The sequence below is a fragment of the Lutzomyia longipalpis genome, chromosome 1, assembly GCF_024334085.1.
Source record: "Lutzomyia longipalpis isolate SR_M1_2022 chromosome 1, ASM2433408v1".
In the NCBI taxonomy this organism is placed as follows: domain Eukaryota; kingdom Metazoa; phylum Arthropoda; class Insecta; order Diptera; family Psychodidae; genus Lutzomyia; species Lutzomyia longipalpis.
The window spans coordinates 49,728,306-49,742,846 of NC_074707.1; the positions used below are offsets into that span (position 1 = coordinate 49,728,306).

At 37.1% G+C, this 14,541-nt stretch overlaps 6 protein-coding genes across 6 annotated transcripts; 3 read left to right on the forward strand and 3 right to left on the reverse strand.

Annotated features, from left to right (window-relative positions):
* Positions 1-93: 93 nt before the first annotated feature.
* LOC129788131 (L-dopachrome tautomerase yellow-f2-like) lies at positions 94-1,821 on the reverse strand. The gene has a single exon (XM_055824152.1). It carries the CDS (start codon positions 955-957, stop codon positions 94-96), a length of 864 nt encoding a protein of 287 aa, XP_055680127.1. The 5' UTR covers positions 958-1,821.
* A 62-nt stretch (positions 1,822-1,883) lies between these two features.
* Positions 1,884-3,789, reverse strand: LOC129788130 (uncharacterized). Its single transcript, XM_055824151.1, has 2 exons — positions 3,237-3,789; positions 1,884-3,030 (listed from the first exon to the last, which is right to left on the reverse strand). The coding sequence occupies exons 1-2, from the start codon at positions 3,303-3,305 to the stop codon at positions 2,230-2,232; spliced, it is 870 nt and encodes a 289-aa protein (XP_055680126.1). The 5' UTR covers positions 3,306-3,789; the 3' UTR covers positions 1,884-2,229.
* A 1,238-nt stretch (positions 3,790-5,027) lies between these two features.
* LOC129788100 (L-dopachrome tautomerase yellow-f-like) lies at positions 5,028-6,831 on the reverse strand. Its single transcript, XM_055824111.1, has 2 exons — positions 6,668-6,831; positions 5,028-6,606 (listed from the first exon to the last, which is right to left on the reverse strand). Exons 1-2 carry the CDS (start codon positions 6,792-6,794, stop codon positions 5,228-5,230), a joined length of 1,506 nt encoding a protein of 501 aa, XP_055680086.1. The 5' UTR covers positions 6,795-6,831; the 3' UTR covers positions 5,028-5,227.
* A 911-nt stretch (positions 6,832-7,742) lies between these two features.
* LOC129788111 (L-dopachrome tautomerase yellow-f-like) lies at positions 7,743-9,340 on the forward strand. The gene is made up of 2 exons (XM_055824126.1): positions 7,743-7,918; positions 8,004-9,340. Exons 1-2 carry the CDS (start codon positions 7,783-7,785, stop codon positions 9,296-9,298), a joined length of 1,431 nt encoding a protein of 476 aa, XP_055680101.1. The 5' UTR covers positions 7,743-7,782; the 3' UTR covers positions 9,299-9,340.
* Positions 9,341-9,867: 527 nt separating this feature from the next.
* Positions 9,868-11,748, forward strand: LOC129788115 (L-dopachrome tautomerase yellow-f-like). The gene is made up of 2 exons (XM_055824131.1): positions 9,868-10,334; positions 10,419-11,748. Exons 1-2 carry the CDS (start codon positions 10,205-10,207, stop codon positions 11,702-11,704), a joined length of 1,416 nt encoding a protein of 471 aa, XP_055680106.1. The 5' UTR covers positions 9,868-10,204; the 3' UTR covers positions 11,705-11,748.
* A 955-nt stretch (positions 11,749-12,703) lies between these two features.
* LOC129788117 (L-dopachrome tautomerase yellow-f2-like) lies at positions 12,704-14,294 on the forward strand. Its single transcript, XM_055824133.1, has 2 exons — positions 12,704-12,865; positions 12,937-14,294. Exons 1-2 carry the CDS (start codon positions 12,736-12,738, stop codon positions 14,211-14,213), a joined length of 1,407 nt encoding a protein of 468 aa, XP_055680108.1. The 5' UTR covers positions 12,704-12,735; the 3' UTR covers positions 14,214-14,294.
* The last annotated feature ends 247 nt before the right edge of the window (positions 14,295-14,541 follow it).

Genomic DNA, 14,541 nt, shown 5'->3' on the forward strand with positions numbered 1-14,541 from the left:
GTCCACAACTTGTTGCATTTAAATGATGCCAGATTAAGATTTTTTTGGCATTTTGAAGAGTTTTTTCTGCAGCCAAAAAGATACTTTCTATGCTTAATTTTCACAAACCGTCCCCTTAATTGCATCCTCAACCTTGACACGAAAAACCCGGGAATTGATTTCTTGAAGATTCAGGGGAATAGCTGTGATAAAATCAATTGGGATATGCGATGTGTGGAACCAGAGATAGCCCAGAGAATCAATTACAGCATTAATACCAAAGAGAAGTTCTTCTGATTCAAAAACAACTCCAATATTGTCGGGATTGAGGGGTTTACGGATGTTCCAGCAGCGTATTTGATTTGATTGGACTTCAGCATAGAACATTACGCCATGCATGTAATCTATGACGGTCCTAAGAGCCTGATGTTTAGGACCTCTGTAGCCCATAATCTTAAAATCATCTCTATTGTAATTCTTCGGGGAATTTCTGGGATTTTTTAGAACTTTCGTAGAGACGGAGTATTGAGCTGTTCCTGCTATTTTCGTATAATAGGCTATCCTGTCACCATTTTCATCAGAATATCCAAGTATTACAGAGAATATTCCAATTTGCATTTCATACTCAAAAGTCTTCTTAAACACAAAATGAGATTCTGCAACAACAGGAAGGAAGCTTTCATGCTCAAATGCCCAGGAGTCGTCGTTTTTGTAGTCATAGACAACGAGGTAGCTGTGGAAGGCATTCGGGATGTAGAGGAAGATATCATCGCATGAATCATCGGTTTGGTAGTCAATTGTTGCAGCCATGAATCCATTGTAACCCTTTGCAGCAATCCTGTTGGGAATTTCACTTCGACGAATGATGGGAAAGTTCCTTGTCCAACATCCATCTTTAGGGAGACCTACAACGACTATAGCCGGCTTCTGTATGGTATAAGTTGTATTTCCATAGTAGACTAATTGTCCATTATCCATGAAAAAAACTCTGTTGCATTGCTCATCAATTACTGGGAAAAAAACCGAAATGATCCTTATTTTATCCTGAGTTGCAACAAAAGAAGGTTTGGACGTTGTAGGTTTCCCATAAATGGGTCTCTGAATAAAAGGGTAGCCTGCGTGGTAGCTGTAGTAGTTCTGGCTAGAATTCTTATAAACTTGTCTTCCTTGCTCCAACTTATCAGCATTCTGTAGTCCAATTAAGTTGGGCTACCTAGAATTCTATTTGAGCGGTAGGGCGCAGCTAACTAAATGCCCCACATGCGCTCCCAACGAAACTCAGCAATAGACTGACTCATACCGGAGCGTGCTGATGGACGACGCTCACACGTACATCCACCGCCTAGGACATTTAGCTCGCACATTCCCTCCACCCGCTAGCCATGAGACTAGGGTCTGGAAAAAATTAGGACTACATTCGGCCATACTGATGTGGTGACGTCCCTTGTCACCGATGAGCGTAGTGAGTCCACAGTTTTGGAACACGCCACCTCACCCGTAATCCGTTCGTTCCCCACATCAGCTCGGCTGTCCTTACACGACCAGATTGACTGATCCACAGTCGAATAAATCGACCCGACCGTACCACAGCGCGGTCGACACGGCAAGATTGCCAAATGATCAGATTTACTGATCCACGGTCAGTGAATCTCCACCCACGGATGGTATGACACAGGACCTTTCCCACAATTATGTGGAAAACACGGCATAATTGCCAGCACCAACGACATTCACCGTAAATGCCATTGAACACGGAATTATCTTCTTTTATCCAACCCACCACCAACGCAGCAAGCTCGATTAGAAGAATAATTCCCCGCTACTGTGACTCCAAGTACCTTCCCAAGGAAAATGCTTGTGCCAAGATAGCGACACCCCCCTCACAAGAGCCAACCCCCCGAGAATTTTAATTCATTTCGATTCTTTAATTCAGGGCCTTCATGAGATAACACAAGGGGACACACAACCACAGACCTAAAGTCTAATGACACGACCCATCGAGCTCAGAAGATGTCAATACTTCAAATACTTTATTTCAAAAAAAAGTTTCCCCAACATCTTCCTTCTTCTTCCTTCGGGCTGCGACCACAGTCAGCTCCCCCTGATTCACATGAAATTTTTCCAAAAGATTTCATTAATTTCCATCATCAGTGCGTTTTCAAAATCATCTACATCAAAATATCTCCCCCTACTTGGACATACAACCTTCACGAGACCTCACTATGGTCAATGGTTAACTTCATAATCACATTACTCCTTACGGGGACACTGCTTGACTAGATGATCCTCCGAACCGCACGCAAAACATCGGCGTTTTCCACTCTTCTGTGCTCCAGTTTTTGTCTCCCCCTCTTTCTTGTCCTTCGCCACGTTCACTTCGTGTGTCTCTTCCCCTTGGGATGCCTCACTAGAGCTATCTTCTGTCTCTTTCTTTTTGTTCACCATCTTGTCCGGATGATACTTTCTATCCTCCGATGAACTCTTGCTGCTTGAGGGACTCGATTCCTCACGATCCTTTGTCACAATTTTATCCACCTTTTTCATGTAGCTAAGAAAGTCTGGAAGATTTCCAGCCGGAGCAGACAACAACAGTCCTTTAACCATCACATTTGGAATTCCTTCGATGAGGTATTCCCGGATATCGTCATCCCGCAGGTTAATCCTCCGGGCCTGCTTCACCACCGAGTGAAAATACTCCTCCACTGATTCCTCTTTCTTTCGCTTTCTCATCCTCAGTTCATGGTGAATTTGGACGCTCGAGAGTTTCTCCGGAAAATTCAAAAGAAGTTCCTTCTTAAATTCCGCGTATGATCTGATAGCTCCTTGATTTCCCTCGTACCAGTCCTTCGCAGCACCTTTAAGCCGAAATACGGCAGCTACCAACGACTGTTGTGCATCCATATCGAAGAGCATTCTTGCATCATCCACCTTTCGTAGCCACTCTACCGCGAGCAACCCGTTCTTCTGCCCAGGATCAAAGGCCGGAATGAGTGCCTCCATTTCGACCGCTGTGAGCCGCGGACGGTACGCGGTAGGAGTTGTCATTGTTACCTGTGAATCATAACAATTTAACTTCAATACACTGACCAAAATATGCACTATTTATGACTGAAGGTCAATCAACGGGAGATTCTACGATCCTGTGCAAAAAAATCAATGTCGCCCGTCTTTGTAAATTTCCTCAACATTTATTGACACTTCTTTTCCTTTTGCACTTGATCACCCCATTTTCCGATTGATAAACCCCTTGAACTTACGGTACTTTCGTTTCCTGGATTGTATCCACTATCTTCTTCTTCACGGAACGTCTCCTCTCCTGTTGCCATTTACCCCCAACACTGAGAAAAACCTAAATTCTCACCAGATTTGTGCTTTTCTTGGGTTAATGAACACTTTTCCCATTCACTTAACACAATTTGTTTGCTTTTCAGCAGCTGACCAAAGCCTTTTTCTTGACAATTTCCCCGTACACGAATTTTCCGCCAAACAACACGATGCTTGTCAAATTCCTTTGAAAATATTCTCGAAAATTCTCTTCACGACGACAGAGAAACTTCGGAGAATTTCGGGACAGGACTGAATTTGGGACAATTTGAGACGTTTGAGAGCTCTCACACACACACATTCACACAGAATTATGAAAATCATGTTGCAACATGTCTGATCAATTTAATACAAAGAAAAATTCGCATGTATTTATTTTTTTTCATCTCTTTTTTTCTTTTTATTTTCTCTCTCTTACCAATGGGCACCCCATCCGCCACTTTTTCTTCGGCGATGGTCTCTTCCGCGTGCCCCGGGGGCAGAACACCCCCCCGTTTCTACTCACAGTTTCCCTTTTTGGGGCCCTTGATGGTTGCCTCTTGCCGCAAATCTCGCTGCTCGATGAGAAAGAAATTCTCTTTCCGAGAATTCCGCTGTCCGCCATCTTGCGTCGCTCCGCCGACCGCGCAGCTTTTCTCACTTTTTTTTTCACAATTTCTCACTTTTCACTTTCACTTCTCGCAGTTTCACTTCTGCGATTCTTTAGGGATCTTCATCCCACTTCTGAGATGTAGTCCAATTAAGTTGGGCTACCTAGAATTCTATTTGAGCGGTAGGGCGCAGCTAACTAAATGCCCCACATGCGCTCCCAACGAAACTCAGCAATAGACTGACTCATACCGGAGCGTGCTGATGGACGACGCTCACACGTACATCCACCGCCTAGGACATTTAGCTCGCACATTCCCTCCACCCGCTAGCCATGAGACTAGGGTCTGGAAAAAATTAGGACTACAATTCCTTTCTTGCTTTTCTTCATCAGACCCCCCTTCAAAGTCCTTAGGAAGTAAAGCATTCACTTCGTAGTTTGGAAAGCCCCAAATTTTAGGACTTGCTCCCAGATATTTATACTCATGAACACAGAAAGCTCCCAAAGATGTGGGGATTCCTGGTCTAAATCTTTCCATTAGAACGATAAACAGTCCACTTGCAGGATGGTATCCTCCACCAGTTGTTACATCAACATTTTCAGGGATGTAGTACGGATAACGTCCCACATATGAGTCTTCTATAAAAAATGTTTTATTTAACATTAATTTTATTCAAAAGTTTAATGGAAATTCTGTAAAATATATAATTTTACCTGGTTGAGGAAGATTTTCATACACAACTCTCTTCCATTTGAATACTTCTTCAACGTGATCTTCGGGATTTGCAAAGATAATCCGCGAATTAGTAGCACAAAGTAAAACTCCAAAGACTATTGATTTCATTTCGATGAACACTTCTTTTCAACGTTTTTTTAAGAAATGAATTTCTGCGAAGATGAGGAGCAGCTTTTATATGCGCCAAGTTCTTCAAAACGCGTTTTTCTTTGCATTACAAAATGATTTCATTTACCCCAAAAAATCAGGATTGTTTCTTCTAACGCGTGGACATAGTTAACCGAATAGATTAGCGAAATTATTTTCACATAAAATTTAATTTTATTTAAATAAATTAATAAATTGTAGAACATTGTGAAGCATTAGGAGAGACTAGAGTGAAAGTAAGTCATAAAAAGCTTTATGAAAAGGATCAGTTTCTTATTCAGTTCATTTTTTTTTTCAATACAGTTTGATTACGTTTCGCATCACTTATAGTTTCTTTAATAAACTAATTTGTAGTCTAACAACCTGTAGTAGATAAACCTGCTACAGAGATCGATACATTGGAAAATTCATAAAAAAAATTAATAGAGATTTAAAATTAAAATGAAGAAGCTCTAATTTTCACAAACAGTCCCCTTTATGGCGTCGGAAACTTTAACTCTGAACGACATAGAATTAACTTCTTGGAGATCAAGAGGAATATTTGTGAGATAATCAATGGGAATGTGGTTTGTATCAAACCAGAGGTAGCCTCTAGAGTCCACTCCCACGTAGGAAGTAAAATTCAGTTGATTTGATTCATAAACCACGTCAATGTTGTCGGGATTGAGGGGTTTATTGATGTTCCAGCAACGGATTTGATGTGATTGTATTTCTGCATAGAACATCACCTCGTGGGTGTAGTCAATGACGGTCTTCATTGATTGATGCCCCTCACCACGGTAGCCAACGATCCTAAAATCATCCTGATGGAAATTCTCTGGAGAATTTCTTTGATTTTTTAGAATTTCCGTTGAAACAGCATATTGAGCTGTACCAGCAAATGGTGTGTAGTACGCTATCCTATTACCATATTTATCCGGTAGTCCCAGTTGAACGGAATAAATTCCCATTTGTAGGGCGTATGGGAAGGTTCCTCCAAATACAAATTGCGATTCAGCAATCACGGGAAGGAAGGTTTCATGCTCAAACATCCAGTATTTGTCATTTCTGTAGTCATAGACTACAAGGTAGCTGTGAAAGGAGTTTGGCATGTAGACAAAGAGATCATCACATGAATCCTTTGATTGATAATCCAATGTAACCGCCATTAATCCATCTCCTCCTTTTGCAATAATACTATCTGGAAGCTCAGCCCGACGAATAAATGGGAAATTTCGAGTTTTGCAGCCATATGTGGGCAAGTCAATGACCACAAGAGCTGGTTTTTGGATGAAATAAGTTGAATTTCCATAGTACGTTAGAACACCATGATCTGCCAGAAAAACTCTATTGCACTTCTCATCAATTGTTGTGTAGAAAGTTGAAATTATTCGTGTTGTTGCATGAGAAGGTGGAGGTACTTTGGCTGGAGGTTGGTGAGGAATTTTCGTGGGTACCTCAATAGGAACATATTGTACTTGTCCTTTCTTTTTATGCTTCTTATGTCCTCTTCTTCCTTCATCATCTTCAAATTCGGTTGAATTTAAATTTAAATCTTGATTATCATCTTCGGGTAAATTCTTTAAATTTTTCCTTTGATTTTCTTCATAAGATCCTCCGGCAAAATCCTCCGGAATTAATGCATTAGCCTCATAGCTTGGAAAACCCCAAATTCTAGGACTCGATCCTGTTCTGTAGTCACCAATACAGAAAGCACCCAAAGCTATTGGAACACCTGGTCTAAATCTCCCCACAGTCGTTGTAACTAATCCACTAGCTGGATGGTATCCAATGTTAAGCACTTCATTATTTTCCGGTACGTAGTACGGGTAGGGTCCCACGTAGGAATTTTCTGAGAACAAAATTTTACACTTTTAGTCACTTAAACAAATCAAAGAATTTTCTTAGCACACCTTGTTGGGGTAAATTCTCATAATTCACCCTTGACCAGTAGAAAACTTCCTCTACATCAGCATATCCACGTACAGCAAGAGCACAGAATACCACTAAAAACAGAATAATATTCTTCAGCTTCACCATTCTTCACAACACTTCCGTGGCTCTTCACAAAATGACTAAAGATGGTGAAGAAGAACAACTTTTATAGCTGAGAGAGAGAAAATTCTAAGCATCAAGAAATTCCTTAATTTGAATATTTCAGTGGGTGGATTGAAGACCATTTCTTTTCTATTCTCAATTTTGGAAGAAGAAGAAATGTTAGAGATGGTTAAATAATCTCTTTGCGTGATCTTCAGAAGCATTATGATGGAGTTTTATGATTTGGTCAAGAAGCTTTAGTAGAATATTAAATGTGATGCCATAGAGATTTTTAGTGCTGGGATATTTAATCCAGATTTGTCCAGAATTTTTTTTCGTGAATTTTAACTTCAAATTGACGTAGAAAAGTCATTTTTAATCCAAAATTCTTCAAATTTCGCGTAAACATTTCAAAAACTCTTCATTTAACAGAATCCATTTCTCTTTCTCCAAAATAAGAACTTTCTATGCTATTTTTTTTATACTTAGAACCAACAAAGAACATTTGCCGTGCGGGCAAATCTGGCTTAAGTATTAAAGTCTGTGTAAAGCATCATTTCATTTATCAATTTGTAGACAAATTTTATAATGAATATTAAATAGAATCAAATTTATAACTTGATTCGGCGACAAAATGATGAATGAATCATGAAATAAGGCCCTCCCCGCAATAGTGATGAAGATATAGTTTCATATAGACAAGAGAATTTAATTAATTCAGTCTCTTATTCATTTCCACAAAATTTCAAATAAGCTTTGAAATTCTCATTTCCAAGCAAAAATTCGTATTTGCTACTGAACTGAAAGATCATGGGACACGTGACAAAAGCCAGCACGCTTCTTATGTTCTTATATACAGTAAAATCATTTAAAATTTAAATGAGGAGAAAGAAAAACATACACCTGAAATATTTTTCCTATTAAAGCATCTGCTAACTTTTGAATAAAAGTCATTTCTTTCCAAATCGTGGTGCGGAAAAGATCGTGCAAAATGAAGACTTTGGTGACTCTCTTTGTGCTTTGGTGTGTTCTCAATTTGAGAATTAAATGTGAATATCAAAATAATAATTATGTGGAAGAAGTGTTTAGATGGAAGAAAATTGTTTATGAAAATCTACCTAAACCAGGTGAATAAAAATGATAAAAGTGCTTGAAGAAGTTCAAAAAGCTTAAAGAGATTTTTTTTCAAATTGTGATTTCTCTTATTGTTAGAAAACTCCTGGGTTGGTCCTTATCGATACTACATCCCTGAGAACGAGGATATTGGTAGTATTGGTTACCATTCAGCAAGTGGATTAATGGTAGTCAATATGGTGAGATTACGTCCGGGTATTCCAACATCAGTGGGAGCTTTCTGTGTCAATGATTACAAATATCTGGGATCAAGTCCTCTTATTTGGGGCTTCCCAAACTACGAGTTAAATGAACTCATTCCGTCTGATTTTGAAAGTTATCTCGAAGAAGGACGAAAGGGGAGCATCTACAAGCCACCAAAGTACAACAACGGAGGCCATCAAAATGTCCTTTACAAACCAATCTACCAGATAAATGAACAACCAACTATCGTGGAAAAACCAATAGATTTGAAGAGAATTATTTCAGTTTTTCACATCACAGCTGATGAGAAATGCAACCGATTATTCTTTATGGACAACGGAGAGCTACAATACTACCAGAATATGACGTATCCCATTCAAAAACCATCCCTTTGGGTTATTGATCTCCCCGTGGATGGATGCCAATCCAGGAATTTCCAAATTCTTCGTCGTGTGGAACTTCCCGATAGGATTGTTGCAAAAGGATCAAATGGATATATGTCTGTTAATCTTGACTACCAATCAGATGACTGCAATGATCTTTTCTTGTACATTACCAACGCCTTCAGTGGTTTCCTCACTGTGTATGACTACAAAAAGGACGAATTCTGGACTTTTGATCATGAAACCATGAAGCCAATCATTGCAGAATCATATTTTATCTTTAGGAATTTCTTCCCCTTTCAAATGGAACTGGGAATATTCGCTCTAAATATTGGACCGAAGGATGAATACGGCAATAGCGTAGCCTATTACTCATCAATTGCCAACACAGCACACTACACGGTGTCAACGAAAATCCTCAAGGATAGAAAGAAAAGTCCTGAAAATTACAAACAGGATGATTTTAGAATTTTCGGCCATAGAGGATTCAATCATCAACCCCTAAGTAGTGTTATTGACTACACAATAAGCGTCATGTTCACCACAGACGTTCAAACGAATGAAGTTCACTGTTGGAACATCAATAAGCCCCTCAATCCGGATAATACTGGCGTAATCTACAAAAATGACAAATACTTTTTTGGCCCGGAAATTATTTTGGATTCCAGTGGATACCTTTGGTTCATTGCAAGCTCCATTCCTTTAGAATTTGCCTCAGATCTTCCCCTAGATCTAACCCAAGTTATTTCAAGAGTTTTCCGTGTAAAAGCCATGGATGCAATAAAAGGAACTATTTGTGAAAGTTAAATAAAATAATTTTTAGAATGAAAAATAAGTATTTTAATCAAATTTTAGTTTTATTTGGTTATTAATTATTTGGTTAAATTTTAGTTTTATTTGGTGGTTTATTCAAAGCCAAGTTTTGAATAAACCACAGACCTGAGGAAAGTCAAAAAGATTGTTCAGTTTAAGACTAACATAAAGATACTTTTAATTCGTTTTTCAGGATCTAAAGAATCTTTATTTCTCTGAAAATTGAGGTCAAAAACCATTTAAATCTTAGCCTGAAAAATCGATATTTCTACGCGAAATAAATATGTTAATTTTTCCAGAGAATAGTTCGTTCTTAAAACTAGATAAATACAGTTAGATTTTTTTTCTATTCATAAAGAAAAAAATGCAAAATATGTACCTATGTATTTTTTGGAACGAAGAAAGTCAGAAACTACTAAAGCACGTGCTCAGAATTCATTCATCCCGTTACCGGTTCGATATTCCGTTTAATTTATATGTACAATATACATAACATATTTCTCTCGCAAATAATACATATATAGTTTTAGTCTGAAGATGGCAAACTTGATACTGAACTATGTATATTTTTTACAAACAGGAATTTTTATATATAATAAATTGATTTTATATATAAATTTACGGTAACTAATGCACATGGTGTAATAAATTAGTCAGTTTTTGGTTGTTTATTTTGTATTGTTATGTTTAGTATAAATTCTTGGACAAGCTTAAATAGTTTTGATGCTTCTTTTGCATTCACAAAAAATCCAATGTTGCAATAAATAAAAGAATTCTTTTTAGAAAAAAAATTGAAATAAGAATATTCTGTAGGAGAGTATAAAAGCAGCCAGCTTTTCACTAAAAGAATCATTTTTGAGTTTTATAGCAAAAGTGAAACTTTAAGAGTGAATTTTGGGAATGAAGAATTTTGCTTGTGGATTCATCTTCTTGGTGGCTACTTCTTGGATTACCGCAGTGCCTGATTACAACTACGTAGATGAGATTTATCATTGGAAGAAAGTTGAATTTGATGGCTTACCCAAGTCAGGTAAGATAATATTTTTCTACCAACCCCTAGAACAAATTCTATTGATTTTTTTAAATCTTTTTTTTTTGTTTTTTTTTCTTCAAGCGGACTCTTCTGTTGGACCCTACCCGTATTATATACCAGAAAATAACAATATAAACGATGTTGGATATCATGCAGCCAGTGGATTAGTGCTGGTTACAATTTTGAGAGTCAGACCAGGAGTTCCCATCACAGTTGGTGCTTTCTGTGCCAAGAACTACGAATTTGGTTCAAGTCCCAAGATCTGGGGCTTTCCAAACTACGGTTTAAACACGCTTCAGGATTCGGACTTTGTTAAAGGACCTCTTGAAAAATATAAAGGAGATAATATACCCAATCCTATTAGACAAGACCACAATCAAGTTCATCACATACCAACCTACTACAAACCTACAATATTTCCTAATTCAGAACAATCCAATTTGGACAGAATAATTTCTGTGGTCTACATAACGATAGACGATAAATGCAATCGAGTTTTTTTCATGGATAATGGACAATTTAATTACTTCCGCAATACCACGTACTTTGTCCGGAAGCCAACTTTAGTTGCAATTGATCTTCCAATGAATGGTTGTGAAACGAAGGACTTCCTAACAATTCGTCGATCAGAATTTTCAAATAGAATTGCTGCCTATGGATCAGATGGATTTGTCAGCCCCGTAATTGACTACTACCCAAGTGGGAAGTGCGATGAGCCTTTTGTCTACATCCCAAATGCCTTCTTCAGCAATCTCTTTGTTTATGATTACAAGAAGGATGATTTTTGGGTGTTTGAACATAAGACTTTCCTTCCAGTTATATCTGAATCGTATTTTATTTTTGATAAAACAATAAAATACCAAGCAGAATTCGGCATCTACGCACTAGCTCTTGGTTTTGCAGATAAGTACGGTAATCGCGATGTTTATTACGCACCAATGGCAAGCACAGCACAGTATTCAGTATCTACGAAGATCCTCAAAGATCGCAGAAAGTTTCCAATGAACTTCCATTACGACGATTTCCACATAATGGGCTACAAAGGAGATCACCATCAAGTTGTCTCAATGGCTGTGGACTACAAATATGGAATTTTATTCTTTGGTGAAGTCCAATCACAACAAATACGTTGTTGGAATATGAATAAACCTCTCAATCCGGACAACATCGGGGTGATTTTTGAATCAGAAAAGCTCCTTGTTGGATTTGAAGTAATGATCGATTCTGAGGGATATTTGTGGTGCACTACAAATCAAATTGCTGTAAATTACCTCACTGAAACCTATCTAGACCATGGTAAAGTTAATACGCAAGTTTTTCGTTTGAAGATTTCCGATGCAATTCAGGGAACTGTTTGTTATGGTTAAAAACCTTAAAAACTGAAAAATAAAAAAGGAAATTGAGTAAAAAATTTCGTTTTTTTTTTATTTGAATAATTAAAGAATTTTTAATATTATTCTCTTGTTAAAATTTAGCTGAACTTCACGATGGAGACGCCTGGTTTTATATTCAAGACACAGGAGGTCAATCAATCTTCTTGAATTGTTCTAAAACCCTTCTTTTGATATATTTCTTATTTACCTCTGTGAAAAGAAAAACTTTTTAAGCTCTCAAAGGGAATTAAAACTGGGTATAGCTGGTTGTAACCAGACGCCTCCACTTTGGCTTCAAAAAAAGCTATTTAAGACTTCAATAATTTGCATCTATATATGTATTTTCACTTTAACTGGTTCATCTAATTTTGCTCTAAAATTAGCAAAAATCTTTTTTAATATTTTGATATTTATCTATATAATTTTTTATCATATAAGGATAATTGGCAAATATAATTTTTATCTACTAAAAATGTGCTAAAAGAACAATAAATGTTTTTCTTATTTAACAAAGTTCTTTTAAACATTTTTATAGTAATTTTTAACATTTTAATGCTCTCTTATTATGGGGAAAGACGTCAAAATAAACAATATGTGATACATTAAAATATATTATACAGTGAAGTCTCATTCAATAGCCTTTTATAAAGTATCTTTAAAAAACTTTCTGTATGGTAATAATTTCCTTTTTCGATTTTAGAATATTTTTTTCATTTTACTAAAAATCTTTTTGTCTTTTGATTTATTTTTTTTTTAGAAAACGTAGAAAATACATAACAAGAAAGCCTTACTGCGTAGCTTCAGAGTGTAATAAAACTCCACTATCCTAGAGCTTTCCGCGAAATCTAAACTCTTTATACTCTTGCAATAAATTAGGCAAAAAGCAACATCTGCATTAATTAATTGGTCTATAAAGTGGATCGCGTTATGTAAGAAACAGAACACTAGAGAGGTATAAAAGCGTTCAACCTTGTTCCATTTAAGCCATTTCTGTGTTTTCTTCCCTAAAGAATCAAGTTCTAAGAATGAAGAAGATTTTTCTTGGCTGTGTCCTTCTTTTAACTACCCTCAATTTGTCTATTTGTGGTGAACAAATTGAAGCTGAAGAAATTTATACGTGGAAAAGTGTGGAGTTTGAAGATTTACCCACTATAGGTAAATTCTTTCATGATAAAGTGGGGATTTTGTGTTAATTCTGTGTTACTTATTATTTTTATGGCTCACAGAAAAATCACTTTTGGGCGACTACCCGTACTACATTCCAGAAAATAACAATATAGTCGATATTGGATATCATGTAGCAAGTGGAGTGATGTTGGTTGTAATTGTACGTGCAAGACCAGGTGTTCCTGTTGCATTGGGTGCCTTTTGTGCTAAGGAATACGAATCAGGATCAAGCCCCAAAATTTGGGGTTTTCCCAACTACGAAGTGAACACACTACCGGATAAGAGTTTCAGTGCAGCACCTCTGGAGGATGATAAGAAAGGCGAATTACTCACATTTGGTGAACAAGGCCTCCCTTATGGTCACAATTTACCAATTTATTACGAACCTAGTCCAGCCATTGGGTCACAAGAATTGGATAAATTAGTTACTCTCTACTACGTAACGATAGATGATAAATGTAATCGCGTATTTTTCGTTGATATTGGCGTAGTTAATTACTACCGAAATACCACGTATTACGTTCAGAATCCAGCTTTAGTTGCAATTGACCTCCCAACGAATGGATGCGACAGCAGAGACTTCCCTACCAATAGACGAGCTGAATTTCCACCGAATATTGCTGCAAGGGGAAATGATGGATACGGGAGCGTAGTGCTGGATTATCAAGCAAGTGGAGAATGTGATGATCTCTTCTTGTACATCCCTAATGCTTTCTATGACTTCCTCCTTGTCTACGACTACAAAAATGATAAATTTTGGAATGTTAACCATGAAACTTTTCATCCCGTTTTACCTGAATCCTTTTTCATTTTTGATAAAACTTTTCCCTTTCAAGCACCTTTCGGCATTTACCCCATAACTCTTGGCCAGTCAGATGAAAATGGTGATCGTAAATTTTATTACGCTCCCATGGCGAGTCTAAATCTATTTTCTGTCCCCACAAATATTCTAAAAGACAGTACCAAGTCCCCAGATAAGTACGGTGAGGATGATTTTAAGTTGGTTGGACAGAAGGAATCACATCATCAATCTACCTCTGTGGTAATTGATCATAACACCGGCGTAATGTTCTTCGGGGGAACTGAATCTAATCAAATTCTCTGCTGGAATACCAAAAAACCCTTCAAACCTGAAAATATTGAAGTGATTTATGAATCAGAAAATCTCCTAGTTGCATATGATGTGAAAATTGATGCAGAAAATAATTTGTGGTTCATCTCAAATCACATTCCTGTAATATTCTTCTCAGACAACGCGCTGGATCTCAATGAGATTAACACGAGAGTCTTTCGTGTGAAAGTTGCAGATGCAATTAAGGGGACAGTTTGTGAATAATAAATATAATTGTGAGGAAAAAAACATTCCAGCGAGGCAACGTTGTGATGTGACTAATAAATTTTTTTAAAGATTAAAAAAGAATATAAATTTCTTAATTAAATTGTAATAAAATTCTTTAGACTCTTTTCTTATAAAATAAAATAATTAAATTAAAAACCCTCTGTTTTTTCGTTTCAATTTTGATGGCATTTTTTATCATGAAGAATTGCAATAAAAAATCATTTTATTTTTTCCCTCAAAACGTAAATTGGCCCACTCAATTGTACTGACCAACTCTTCGCAACAATTACGGGCTGTATTATTTGTAAATAGTTTATTCACTCTC